This window comes from Marmota flaviventris, chromosome 9, assembly GCF_047511675.1.
Source record: "Marmota flaviventris isolate mMarFla1 chromosome 9, mMarFla1.hap1, whole genome shotgun sequence".
Lineage (NCBI taxonomy): Eukaryota > Metazoa > Chordata > Mammalia > Rodentia > Sciuridae > Marmota > Marmota flaviventris.
The window spans coordinates 55,087,680-55,102,516 of record NC_092506.1 but is presented as its reverse complement, the minus strand read 5'-3'; the positions used below and the strand labels follow the sequence as shown (position 1 = coordinate 55,102,516).

The window sequence follows — 14,837 nt, the reverse complement described above, 5'->3', positions numbered from 1 at the left end:
TAGAAAACCTTTAAAGAGAAATTAATACCAATACTTTTCAAGTTATTTCAGGAAATAGAAAAAGAGGGAGCTCTTCCAAATTCATTCTATGAGGCCAACATCACCCTGATTCCGAAACCAGACAAAGACACCTCAAAGAAAGAAAACTACAGACCAATATCTCTAATGAACCTAGATGCAAAAACCCTCAATAAAATTCTGGTGAATCGGATACAAAAACACATCAAAAAAATTGTGCACCATGATCAAGTAGGATTCATCCCTGGGATGCAAGGATGGTTCAATATACGGAAATCAATAAATGTTATTCACCACATCAATAGACTTAAAGATAAGACCATATGATCATCTCGAGAGACGCAGAAAAAGCATTCGACAAAGTACAGCATCCCTTTATGTTCAAAACATTAGAAAAACTATGGATAACAGGAACTTACCTCAACATTGTAAAAGCTATCTATGCTAAGCCTCAGGCCAGCATCATTCTGAATGGAGAAAAATTGAAGGCATTCCCTCTAAAATCTGGAACAAGACAGGGATGCCCTCTATCACCACTTCTATTCAATATAGTTCTCAAAACACTGGCCAGGGCAATTAGACAGACGAAAGAAATTAAAGGCATAAAAATAGGAAAAGAAGAACTTAAATTATCACTATTTGCATATGACATGATTCTATACCTAGAAGACCCAAAAGGGTCTACAAAAAAACTACTAGAACTAATAAATGAATTCAGCAAAGTGGCAGGATATAAAATCAACACGCATAAATCAAAGGCATTTCTGTATATCAGCGACAAAACTTCTGAAACGGAAATGAGGAAAAACACCCCATTCACAATATCCTCAAAAAAAAAAAAATACTTGGGAATCAACCTAACAAAAGAGGTGAAAGATTTATACAATGAAAACTACAGAATCCTAAAGAGAGAAATATAAGAAGATCTTAGAAGATGGAAATATATACCCTGTTCATGGATAGGCAGAACTAACATCATCAAAATGGCGATATTACCAAAAGTTCTCTATAGGTTTAATGCAATGCCAATCAAAATCCCAACAGCATTTCTTGTAGAAATAGATAAAGCAATCATGAAATTAATATGGAAAAATAAAAGACCCAGAATAGCAAAAGCAACTCTAAGCAGGAAGTGTGAATCAGGCGGTATAGCGATACCAGATTTCAAACTATATTACAGAGCAATAGTAACAAAAACAGCATGGTACTGGTACCAAAACAGGTGGGTGGACCAATGGTACAGAATAGAGGACACAGAGACTAATCCACAAAGTTACAACTATCTTATATTTGATAAAGGGGCTAAAAGCATGCAATGGAGGAAGGATAGCATCTTCAACAAATGGTGCTGGGAAAACTGGAAATCCTTATGAAACAAAATGAAACTGAATCCCTTTCTCTCGCCATGCACAAAAGTTGCATGGATCAACTTGATACACTCAAAATGGATCAAGGAGCTTGATATCAAATCAGATATATAACGTCTGATAGAAGAAAAAGTTGGCTCCGATCTACATATTGTGGGGTCGGGCTCCAAATTCCTTAATAGGACACCCATAGCACAAGAGTTAATAACAAGAATCAACAAATGGGACTTACTTAAACTAAAAAGTTTTTTTCTCAGCAAGAGAAACAATAAGAGAGGTAAATAGGGAGCCTACATCATGGGAACAAATTTTTACTCCTCACACTTCAGATAGAGCCCTAATATCCAGAGTATACAAAGAACTCAAAAAATTAAACAATAAGATAACAAATAACCCAATCAAGAAATGGGCCAAGGACCTGAACAGACACTTCTCAGAGGAGGACATACAATCAATCAACAAGTACATGAAAAAATGCTCACCATCTCTAGCAGTCAGAGAAATGCAAATCAAAACCACCCTAAGATACCATCTCACTCCAGTAAGATTGGCAGCCATTATGAAGTCAAACAACAACAAGTGCTGGCGAGGATGTGGGGAAAAGGGTACTCTTGTACATTGCTGGTGGGACTGCGGCCAATTTGGAAAGCAGTATGAGATTCCTGGGAAAGCTTGGAATGGAACCGCCATTTGACCCAGCTATTGCCCTTCTCGGACTATTCCCTGAAGACCTTAAAAGAGCGTTCTACAGGGATACTGCCACATCGATGTTCATAGCAGCACAATTCACAATAGCTAGACTGTGGAACCAACCCAGATGCCCTTCAATAGATGAATGGATAAAAAAAATGTGGCATTTATACACAATGGAGTATTACGCAGCACTAAAAAATGACAAAATCATGGAATTTGCAGGGAAATGGATGGTACTAGAGCAGATTATGCTAAGTGAAGCTAGCCAATCCCTAAAAAACAAATGCCAAATGTCTTCTTTGATATAATGAGAGTAACTAAGAACAGAGCAGGGAGGAAGAGCTGGAGGAAATGATTAACATTAAACAGAGACATGAGGTGAGAGGGAAAGGTAGAGAAAAGGGAAATTGCATGGAAATGGAAGGAGACCCTCATTGTTATACAAAATTACATATAAGAGGTTATGAGGGGAATGGGAAAAAAAACAAGGAGAGAAATGAATTACAGTAGATGGGGTAGAGAGAGAAGATGGGAGTGGAGGGGAGGGGGGATAGTAGGGGATAGGAAAGGTAGCAGAATACAACAGTTACTAATATGGCATTATGTAAAAATGTGGATGTGTAACCGATGTGATTCTGCAATCTGTATTTGGGGTAAAAATGGGAGTTCATAACCCACTTGAATCTAATGTATGAAATATGATATGTCAAGAGTTTTGTAATGTTTTGAACAATCAATAAAAAAATTATTATCAAAAAAAAAAGAGTGATCTCAGGGAGGGAGATAAACGAGGCATTGGAAGGCTCTAGATGAGAATGCAGGACCAGCTGAAGTGCAGTTTCAGCCCCAGCCCACAGGTAACAGGAGCATGAATGGCACCTCAGAGTGGTCCAAACTTGCAGCAACAGGACATTTTTGCTATTATTGTTTTGAAATCTCTGTGTCATTCAGCAGGTGGCTATGGGCACTTCCAGATTTTTCCATTTTAATTGTCTTGGCCAATCCCCTGTAAAACAAAGGCTCTAAAACACTACCTAACTTCAAAAAGTTATTTAATTTATTATATACTGCTATCTAGACTCCTACACGGCATAACATAGCAAATTCTGGAACCCAGTGGAGATCATTCAAAGAAAGTGCCTCTCCTGGTAGACTTCCTTCTTAATAGCTGTGCTTTCTCTGTTTTCATGCATGATGCAAACACAGGTCTTCATGGATGAGATGTCATTTTTTCTGAGCCTTAAAGGACAAAATTTTGTGTGAGTAGAATCAGGAAAAGGACTTTTCAGACTGAAGGAACAGAAAAAATAATAAGGAAAAGGCAGGATTTAATTAGAAAACAATGTGTTGCTTGAGTTGTTTGAAGCATTGAGCTTATGAAAGCGGATACTGAAGATAAGACTTGTTAGACCATTAGGTAGAAGATAGTACAGATGTTGAGTGACTTGAGGGCAAGATGGTGACATAGGGAATTAGGAGCCACTTGTGCTTATTACAATGGTGGTTCATAACTGGGCATGGATGAAAATGATTTTCCTTTTCATCAAGGTCTTCTGCAGAGTTGAACCCATGAGAAAGCAATCCCAGGAAACATACTTTTATGCTCATTTTCTTCCTAACCTCCTCCTGTTTCCCCAGGTACTAAGTTCTCTTGACACCCCATTCCCTGTCCTATGGATGGGGTAGAAGAGACCAGAGAGACTTGGCAGATTTTCAGAATTATAAAATAAATGATATTGGGCAGGATGTAAAATATTACTGTGGGAATCATCTACATTCTAAGATATATTTTTCACAAGTCAAATTCAAATCATTTCTATGTTACACACATCATTGAAAGCTCCCCATGGTGTGTGAAGATTAAAAATCATTTTTTGTGGCCTCACATTGGGCAATACAGAGGCAAGACTCCTTGTATCTAAAGTAGGAATCTCAAGATAATGGTTCCCAATGACCCCAGGACGCTCATTAAAATTTTTCATTTTCCTGAAATGAGGATGGCACTACCTTTCATGTTACGGAGATTCTAAATTCATAAGGGACTCATTATGAGCACTCAAAATCACCTTAAATATTATCCCAGCACTAAGAGATATGTAAAATAAGAGTAAAAAGTACATAGTGGAGATATGAGACTAAATTCTTTCTCCAGATTAATTACCTTATGATTTTAAAGAGACTGGAAAGTGAGTGAAGGGAGTTTTAGATTGTTCTTTACAATGAACATCATTCTATAACTTCCAATTATCAAATACTGTGGGTGTCCATAGCCTTATACAAGGTTTCAAAGAAACTATGGACACAGATAAGCTGGAAATTAAGAAAGTTGCCAATTCCTTATTTTAGATATAGAGCTATACAGAGCAAACTCAGAAAACTGGATGGGGAAAGTTTGAAGATCTGAAAACGGAGAGTGAATATCAAACTCCAGAAGCCTGGTGTAAAAGGGGGTAAGTTTTGAGAAAATAAACAGAAGAGTTTATCCAACATGATAAGTATCTTGTTCTCCAGCAGTTGCCAGGATTGTTGTGGAGAATGGAAATAATGTCATGCCGACCTTACCTTATATTGTGGCTGTACTTAAATAGCATGAAGAAATCATAATTTACCTTTGACATACAAGAAAACTATCAAAGAATTGAAAGATTCTCAATCAAAATCACAGAGAAATATTGTCAAACAATACATACCCTGATATCAGGGAGACAGTTGTCAAAAACTTGTGGAGGGTGTTAGTATGTAGGGGTGAATTATTTTGATAAAACTTTCCTAGTAATTCTAATACACCTCTGGGCAGCAGTCTACTTATAGGTTGAGTGTGAATTGATTCTATAGTAAATAGGTATAGTCACTATTGTGAAGAAATGAGAGTTGCTTTCTCCTAGGCTCTATGCCACCACTGTTGCAATTTTAAGAAATTTTTTGTTTGCTTCTGTTGTTATTTGACATTCATAAATTAAATTAAGAAAGCATTTAGAATACACCTATTCTTCCATTCATATTGCTAGGAGCCACAGTTCTTGAAATCTGTTTATAGAGCAATCAACTAACTTTAGCACATATAAATAAAGGCAAAGGAAAACAAACAATGTATTGGAGGGGAATTATAAGCTGAAGTCCAGCTTATAAAAAACATTTTATCACAATACAATGACACATTAGTTCAGAAGAAATGACGAACAACCAAGGAGGAGCCTTCCAAGGAGGAATGATATTTGCATTGTCTTTTCAAGAAAGCTGTGTTTTTAGTAGGCAGAGAAAGGCAGGCTAGAGAAAATAACATGCAAAGTGGACAAACCAAGAAAGGACATGCTGTATTTGAGAAGCTGAGGGATGTTTCTCCAATATGGTTGATGGACAGGTAACACCTTGAACCCACACTAGAGCACTTGCACTTGGGGAAGCTTAGAATAAACTAGCCATGCAAGTGGTTCTCCAGACATTCAATGCCCTGCAGTAAGTATGCTCCTTAGTGTGTAAGTATGAACCTACCAACTGTATCACTTTGGCAAATCAAATATTTCAGTTTAATAATACTTATATCTTACAGTAGCTATAAGGATATATGAAACTGTATAATTGAAACATGCAAAAAAGGTAGAAGTTATTAGTATATCTAGTTTGTAAGAAAAGGGGATCTAAAAGATGTTTATAGTGAAGAGACAGCACATTTATAGATAGGAAATTAAAAAGCTGGTAGAGGTGAGACTAGGTCTAGGAGAAGGAAGCACATATAATATTCACCCCATAGGATAGATGTAGGGCAATAGCAGAGGGGATAAAAATAACCAAGGTGTCAATAAACAGAATACTGTAATTATGGAAGTGACTTATTGGGGTAAAAAATGTGGAAAGAGTGAAAATGTGTTGGATAGTAGCACTTTGATGTCTATAAATCAGGAAACAGGAAAAACCTCTGATATGCGAGGGATATGGTTACTTCTGTTCTGAAAATTTTGCGTCCAGTACTTGGAGAACATTCTGAAACTGGAGATGTGCCAAAGGAAATTTAAGTCTTTTCTTATAGACACCGGAATTGGGGAGTGGTACAAAATGAGTGGTAGCAGAAGCAATAAGAATGGAAATTTTGCTTTAAAAGTGAATCGACTGAGAAGCCTTCAGAGGAAAGAGCCTTTGAGGAGTGGTCTCAAAGAGAAGTCTCATGAATCTTGATTGAAGATTGCTTGAGTAGATTTATGGCCCACCTCAGGAGACCTGTAGTTGTTGTGGGCCAGCCATGGGCTGTGGGGTGTGAACTATGAGCGTGAGTATACAAGGGGACTGGACTGACGTTGCCTCTCTGTGTGGACTGGAGACATATGTGTCCTTTTTGCTGGCTCTGCCCATGATCCACACACAGCACATGAGATGGGCGTGGCTTTCCAAGATGACCGACCATAAGACATCACGAAGCTAGACTCAACCCCCTGAAACCTGACCCCCCTCAATGGGGTGGAACTTTCTCAAGTGTCTTCCCCTCAATATAAAAGGGCTTCAGAATGTCCTCCTCCTCTTTTTTGTCTGCCTCTCTTGTGGGGGCTGGAGTAGAAGGGCCTTTGCTGAAGAATCCCAAGAAAAAGGTATTTTCTCTGTCTCGATGTGATTATTCCATGCCAACCCAATTCACCTGGGGTGATCCTGAATGACTTAGTCGCATGTCACGGCATGCAGTAGCTGAGCCCTGTGCCTGCGATGTTCTTTCCTCTGATCTTCACATGTTGTTTGCATGTTGTCATTCTATTCTCCTTTTAAGTAAGTCATCTCCTCAGACGGGGCTTCCCTGACTACACAAACAACAGTAGTCATGAACTCTCACCTCACAGAGGTCCTACATCTCTGGGTCCACATTGTGTTTCCCATTCCTAAATCATTGATATTTCATTAATATCTATTGAATTTATGATCTCCAATAGTCATGCAAACACTCCATACCTCGTGTTTTATAAAATCAGAGTGACCAATCCTCATATAAACTTGTGAGGGCTACAGGAGCCAACCCTGTCTAGCCCTTGTATATTGTCTGGCACATTGTAGGTATTGAGTAGGTGCTGGCCACCTGCCTTGGCTCCTCTTGTATTCTTTGACCACAGTGGCAATGCAAAGACAAGACAGCCACTCTTTGGCTAATAACAGAATTGTTTTCTCTTTTGTCTTCATTCATCTTTCACCTTTGTGAATCCTTCAGAATAATTACCAACCACTACCTCTCTTTTTACACACCTGCTTCCTCGTCACTTTTTTCCCTTCATCTTTAAGAGAAGCCAAGGTTAAAACAAAAATTTTATGGGAAGTCCTCATAACTTTTTTCTGCCCTCATCGCCTTTGTGGATTGTATGTTTAAAGAACAATCAAAATAGAAGTTTGCTTGCCAAATTGATCTGAGGAAACTGAGTCTTTCAGATATGTACAACAAAGCAAACCAGTCAAGTTATACTAGCTACAAAATGTCCTGGAGGTCCTGCTAACAACTCAAAAGTTGATCAGAATATAACCAAATTTCCCATTCTGGAATGAGACAGTATCTTCAAAAAAGATCCACGTTAGCCCATCATATTATCTTGGGATACGCACATGGGAAAGAACTTCATTGACAAGTTCTTAAGAACTGAAACTTTACCGATATGTTTTAAGAACTATTATATTAAGAACAATTAATTTTATACATCTCAAGATTCAGTTATTATCAAATATAGAAGCCCAGAGATTGCAACAAGTTAAATTAATTTATTTGATCTAATCATTATCAAAAATATCATCCTTGGAGCCCTCATATGTGGAAAGCAAAGATGAAAGAAATTTGGAAGTTCTTTTCAAAAATTTTACTGATCTCTCCAGAATTTTTAAACGTTATATTAATATTAAATTATTTAAGTTATTGAATTATCTTATTCTATCAATATTTTACTAGGGACTCCTGAGTGCCAGGGTATCATTATATTTTTAAAAAGTTTTTAAAAATGTGATGTGTCAAAATCAGAGTAAGCCAAGGTTAAAACAAAAAATAAGACTTTTATTAGTATTTTGTCTCTTCCTTGCAGATCCAGAATGCAGAGAAGAGAGAGAAAGAGTACTTTTCTGAGTAGAATCCAAGAAGATACTTGGATGCCCTCTGTGGCATTTATACACATCCTCATGCTAGAATCATTCCCCTCATCAGACTCCTGATCCTGACTTTTGTCAATTACATTTAAGTCTCTAGTTTACTAAAATTCTATAAGAGTTGCCTTATAGAATTTGTCCAGGGACTCAAAATCAAAGTCCAGGCAGCATTAGCATCTAAGGAGATTTTTCCAATTATCTCTGAGTCTTGACCAAGAGCATCTGTGTTATTGGTATCAAGTGTCTATGCCTAACAGGAAGATGGGCAATCACACAGCAGTAAACACATTCCTTCTGTGGGGATTTTCCAGTTTCCCAGACCTGCAGAATCTCCTCTTTGTAGTGATTTTCTCCTCCCATGTGACCATCCTACTTGCAAATGTGTCCATAATGGTGGCCATCAAGCTCAGTCACAACCTCCACACCCCCATGTACTTTTTCCTCTTTGGCCTGTCCTTTTCAGAAACCTGTACCACGATGGTAATCATCCCCCGCATGCTAGTGGACTTGCTCTCAAAGAGCAAGACGATTTCTCTTCCTGAGTGTGCCACACAGATGTTTTTCTTCTTTGGTCTGGCAGCCAACAACTGTTTCATCATGGCTGCCATGTCCTATGACCGTTACACTGCCATCCACAACCCACTTCATTATCCCGTCCTGATGACGATAAAGATCTGCTTTCATCTCATGATGGCCTCCTGGGTGGTTGGGTTCCTGATTTCTCTCTGCATCACCATTATTATATTCAACTTATCTTTTTGTGACTCCAACAATATCCAGCACTTCTTCTGTGACATTTCTCCTGTGGTTCACCTTGCTTGTGATTACACTTCCCACGAAGCAATGGCTATTTTTGTGCTCTCTGCCTTTGTATTGGTGGGAAGCTTTATTTTAATTATGATTTCCTATGTCTTCATTGTGTCCTTAGTTGTGAAGATGCCCTCTTCAAAGGGGAGGTATAAGGCCTTCTCGACTTGTTCCTCCCACCTCACCGTCGTGTCTATACACTATGGATTTGCTTGCTTTGTCTACCTGAGGCCCAAGAACAGCGATTCCTTCCATGAAGACATGCTGATGGCTGTCACGTATACAGTGCTGACACCTCTGCTGAACCCCATAGTTTACAGTCTAAGGAACAAAGAAATGCAGATGGCCCTAAGGAAAGTAATAGACAGTGTAATTAAATTTTTTTCTTATTTGACAAATTAAAAAAATCTTAATAATTTAAAAAAACTACTGCACACTAATGTTTAAAACTGAAAAAAAGTGGTTTATTTATAGTAAAAATCATCATTATGTATATGAAACAATTAAAGTGCTAATTGATATATTCTGGCTTCACCATTTTCCTACTTCAAATTTTGCAGTTTTAAGCTGTTTTTAAATGTCACACTATGTATGTGTGTCTGTGTGTGTGTGTGTGTGTGCGCGCGCGCTCGCACATGCAGTAAACATGTTAAAATGCTATGAAATGCTATATTTTTGTGATATTATTTGCTTTGGGGGAAAAAGAAGATTTTATATTAAAGAGAGATGGTAAGGAAGAAAGAAAAAGGAAGCAGGTAAGAAAAGAGGAGGGTAAGAAAGAAGGTAGAGAAGAAAGGAAGGGAAGATGGGAGGGAGAGAAGAAGAAAGAATGAGAAAAAGAGATAACTCTTGTAATTAATTTAAAAAGAGCACAGTACAAACACATATAATTTGAATTAAATGTGACGATGGGCGCATTATCCAGATAAAATTAAAGTCAACTTAAGAGAACAATTTGTTCAAGTCTATTCAAACACATTTTTGGAATTAGAATGGAATGGATGAATTTCGGGGGATGGAGGGACTACCAAAAGAGCAATAGACTTTTTAACATACCAATTTCCATGGAAAATATTGAGATATCTGTCAAAGAGCTATTCTTCCTAATTACCTCTGCCTTAGAGCATTAGGCCAGATGGTTTAACAATTATTTGGTTCAAATTCTCAAGGAACATATAATTTTAAAGTGCTTAGACCATGGAGATAATATTATTTCAACTGTCTTCGACCATGAAGGTAAATAACTTCTAATTTTTGGACCTCATGGTGCTAGAAAGTGCTGTGCATTGCTGCCTTCTGATTGTGTCTGTGGTAGTGAGTTTCTGAAATGAATCGTGGGAAACCAGATGATGAGAGTCCACATGGTTATAGTGGGTGTGCAGTAGTGTATTATTGTGGGTTTGAATTACATTTGCCTGATGATTAATGTCCAGCAACTTTTCATCAATTTATTGACCATTTGTTTATCTAATTTGAAGAGATGCATTTCCAAGTCCTTTCCCCCATTTTTAATTAGATTATTTGTTTGAATTTTAAGCATTTTTATAATGATAAATACACATTCCTAATCAGATATATGATATGAAAATATCTTCTCTCATTCTGAAAATTATTTTTCTACTTTCTTTATTTTTCTACTTTCTTTATAGTTTCCTTTGGAATACAAGGAAATTCAGTTTTAATGAGGTTCAACTTATATGTTTTTCTATTTTTGCTCATATTCTTAATGTCATAACTAGGAGTTAAGTTGGACTAATATCATACAAAAAAATTAATTCAAAATAGATCAAAGCCCTAAATGGAAAATATTAAACTACAAAACTCTCATAACATGGGGGAAAGTCTTCCTGATCTTAAATTACATTGGTTTCTGGCTAGGAAGGGGTCTGGGTAGGCCCCTTAGCTGATGTTAATGTTCTGCATGATAAGAGCTGTTCATGTTACACAGGCAAATGCATTTATCAGTAGACAGTGACCATGCACTAAAGACACGCATGTTTCACTTCATGTAAATTTGCATTATATTTCATAAGACTTAGAAAACTGAAAGCCAAAGATAGAACTGCAAACTCCAGAACAAACTGAAGTAGGTAGGGATCACTTGGACCAACCAAGCAGAGCCTGCTACAATGTTACAGATATGCTTATGAGCAGGCAAATATTGATATGTACCTATCAGGAAAAGTTGTTTATAAGCCATGTGATGTTTTAGCAAATAGGAATGGAACTAGCAAGTATTAACCATTTATTTTCTGATGGGACTGTATTTATAACATTTTAACCCTGTCCCCCCCAAATAATACTTAGGAGGAAATAGTTATAAGGGAGAACAAATTATTTGCACTTAAGTATACAATTGATAGAGCTTGGATATGAATGCATGCCTAACTCTGCCCAGTTTTCTATCCAATTGAAAAATAGACACCACTGTAACTCCAGATCTAATTTCTGGTATAGTTAGGTGATTTCATTGTATTAAAAGAACCAAGCAGGAAGAATAATATATGTAATATAATTGTATGTGATATATAATTATATAGTACATTTATAAAACATATATAATACACTTGTGTATTATATAGTACATTTATATAATAATAGGTTATATTATATATATATATATATATATATATATATATATATATATATATATATATATATAAAGGTTCTACAATTTACATAGTTTCAACCATAATTTAATGGTTAATTCACTATAAATTATCGTAAATTAGATTTTTTGTTTCCCCTCATTTTCCCTTAACCACTAACTGTACACACATTTGATTTTGTAATTATCACTAGTAAAATCAGCAAGCATTCCTTTGATGAAAAAAATTAAGGAAATAAGCTTTCACATATATGTAGGAAACCTGGAAAGCCATTTACAAACAGAAAAAAAATGAACCTCATGAATGTCTAATTTATGAAAATTTCATTACATTTCCTATCACCTGAAACTCAATAAAACATACTCTTTTGTTTTTCAGACAATTAAAAATATCAATTACTTTTTCAAACACTGTAGAAAAGCTGAATCAAAGTTTACTTTTTTATTTTGATTGGTTTGAAAAAAAATAGAGTTTTCCTAAGATTTGGTAGTAAATAGCTACCATTTTTCTATTATTGAACTTTGCTTTATGAACAGGAATTAAGTGAAACTTCCAGAAATATTCTCTAGTTCAGCCTGGTGAAGAATGCAGTCCCAGAATGATCATTATTTTGATCACTTCTTGGGACTTCGATTGAGTAACAATGTCCTGACTTTTCTTATGGCCAGGGGACAAGAAAGTCTGTGAAGTGACCTAAATTGAAGAGGCAGCCACAAATTGCTGTAGGTCTCATTGTCATCTCAAAGAAATATGCTCAACTCAGCCCACTACATCATTCTGCAAGGGTAGAGACTGACAAAACTAGGAAATAGGGTTCCTGTCAGTCTACAGAATTAATATGTATAGCCCAAGGTTGAATGTATCACAGAATACTAGACAGAAAACAACTCCTTCAATTTTGCTTCTCAGGATCTGACTGGAAGTAATGGGAATAATGACATATGTCATTTTCCCAATCACTAGTTAAAACAAAAGTTAAAAGAATTTGCAGCTAGAAAACCATCTCTTCAAAACATCCTTGGCAAAACTTTGAATATATGAAAAAATAAAATCTATCATCAATACAAATGGGAAAAGGATGTCACCCAATCACATTGAGAATTTCAAAACCTAGATATGACAATTACTCTCAAATTTTGATTTTCTCTTCTTGGAAAGATTTGCCAAAACTTGAAATGGGAATGAGCAAGCATATATAACTCTTTTTTTATAATTAGCACATGATAATTATACATAATAGCAAGGTTCATTTTGACATAGTTGTACATGCACGAATATAATTTGCTCCATATTAATCCCCAGTACTTCCACTCTCCTTCTCTTCCTCCCTTCCTCTCTTCTTGGTCCTCACCTCTACAGATCTTTCCTCTACTTGTTTACAGTTTTTAAAATTAGTGCTTTAGAGACATACATAAAAAATGGAATTCACTGTGGTGTATTCATAGATATACATAGCATAATTTGGTCAATTTTATTCCACAGTTCCTCCTTTTTCCATTCCCTTCTGTCTCCCCCTCAATCTTCTTCCTCTACCCCATTGATAGACTTTGATTTTCATGCCCTCCTCTTTTTCTTGTTTTCTAATTTTGCTCTAGATTTCACATATGAAAGAAAACTTTAGATCCTTGACTTTCTTAGTCTTGCTTATCTCATTTAGCATAATGCTATGCAGTTCCATCCATTTACCAGCAAATGACATAATTTTATTCTTTTTTAGGACTGAGTAAAACTCCATTGTGTATATATACCATGTTTTCTTTATCCATTCATCTGTTGACAAGCATCTGGGCTGGTTCCATATGTTGGCTATTTTGAGTTATTCCACTATTAAAATTTCATAATAGTATGCTGACTTTAATTCTTTTGAATAAATACTAATAAGTGGCACAGCTGGATCATATGGTAGTTCCATATGATTGGTTCCTAGTTTTGGGAGGATTCTCCATACTGCTTTCCAGGGCTAATTTACAATCCTATCATCAAAAGTATGAGTGTAACTTTTCCCCCACATGGTTTCCAGCATTTATTACTTGTATTCTTGATGATGGTCATTCTAATTGAAGTGAGATGGATTCTCAATGTAGTTTCTATTTGCATTTTCTGATTGCTAGGAATATTGAACATTTTTTAAAGAAATTTATAGTCACTTATATTTCTTCTTTTCAGAAATATCTGTTTAGTTATTTTGTTCATTTACTGATTGGATTATTTGGGGTTTTATTGGAGGTTTAGGTTAAGTTTTTTTAGTTCTTTATGTATTCTAGATATGAATCCCCTGACAGAGGAGTAACTGGCAAAAATTTTCTCCTTTCATAGGCTCTCTCTTCATGCTCTTATTTTCTTTGCTATGTAGAAGTTTCTTAATTTGATGCTCTTATTGATTCTTGGTTTTATTTCTTGAGTTTTAAGAGTGCTAAGGAAGTTAATGCCTACAACAATTAGTTGAAGTGTTGACCTTGTTTTGTTCTAGCATTTGCAAAGTTTCTGATCTGATTCCTAGGTTTTTTATCCTTTTTGTGTAGACTTATGTGCAGGGTGAAAGATATGAGCCTTTTATTTTTATATATTTTTTATTCTTCTACATGTTGATATATAGTTTTCCCAGCACTATTTGTTAAAAAGGCTATATTTTCTCCAACATGTTTTTGGCTCCTTCGTCTAGTATTAGATGACTGTATCTATGTGGGTTTGTCTTTGTGTCTTCTATTCTATGCCATTGGTCTATTTTGATGTCAATACCATGATATTTTTGTCACTATACCTCTCTATATAGTTTGATATCAGTTATTGTGAGTTCTCAAGTATCACTCTTCTTATTCAGTATTGCTTTGGCTATTCTGGATCTTTATCAATCCATATTTCCTTAATAAAATATTAGTAAACTACATTTAAAAACACATTAAGAAAATATCATACCATGATCAAGTGGGTTTCATCCCAGGAATACAAAATTGTCTCAGCTGGTTTTTGTTTCCAGTTAACAATGGTCTCATTCCCAGTTTAGAATGAATTGAGAAGTGTTCTAGTCCTAGTCGTAGAAGAATTGTAGTGATTCTTTAATGTTTGGTAGAATTCAGCAGTGAAGATATCTGAACCTGAGTTTTTCAAATGGGAGTTTCTTTTTATTATTAATTCAGTCTCTATATATTTTATGACCTTATTATTTCTTCTTGAATTAGTTTGGTAGTTCTTTTCTCATGCTTTCTAAGTATTTATCCACTTAAGTTAGTTTTCTAATTTATTT

General features: G+C 35.8%; 1 protein-coding gene across 1 annotated transcript; it reads left to right on the top strand.

Moving 5' to 3' along the window:
* Positions 1-8,438: 8,438 nt before the first annotated feature.
* Positions 8,439-9,386, top strand: LOC114078779 (olfactory receptor 10T2-like). Its single transcript, XM_027919833.2, has one exon. It carries the CDS (start codon positions 8,439-8,441, stop codon positions 9,384-9,386), a length of 948 nt encoding a protein of 315 aa, XP_027775634.1.
* The last annotated feature ends 5,451 nt before the right edge of the window (positions 9,387-14,837 follow it).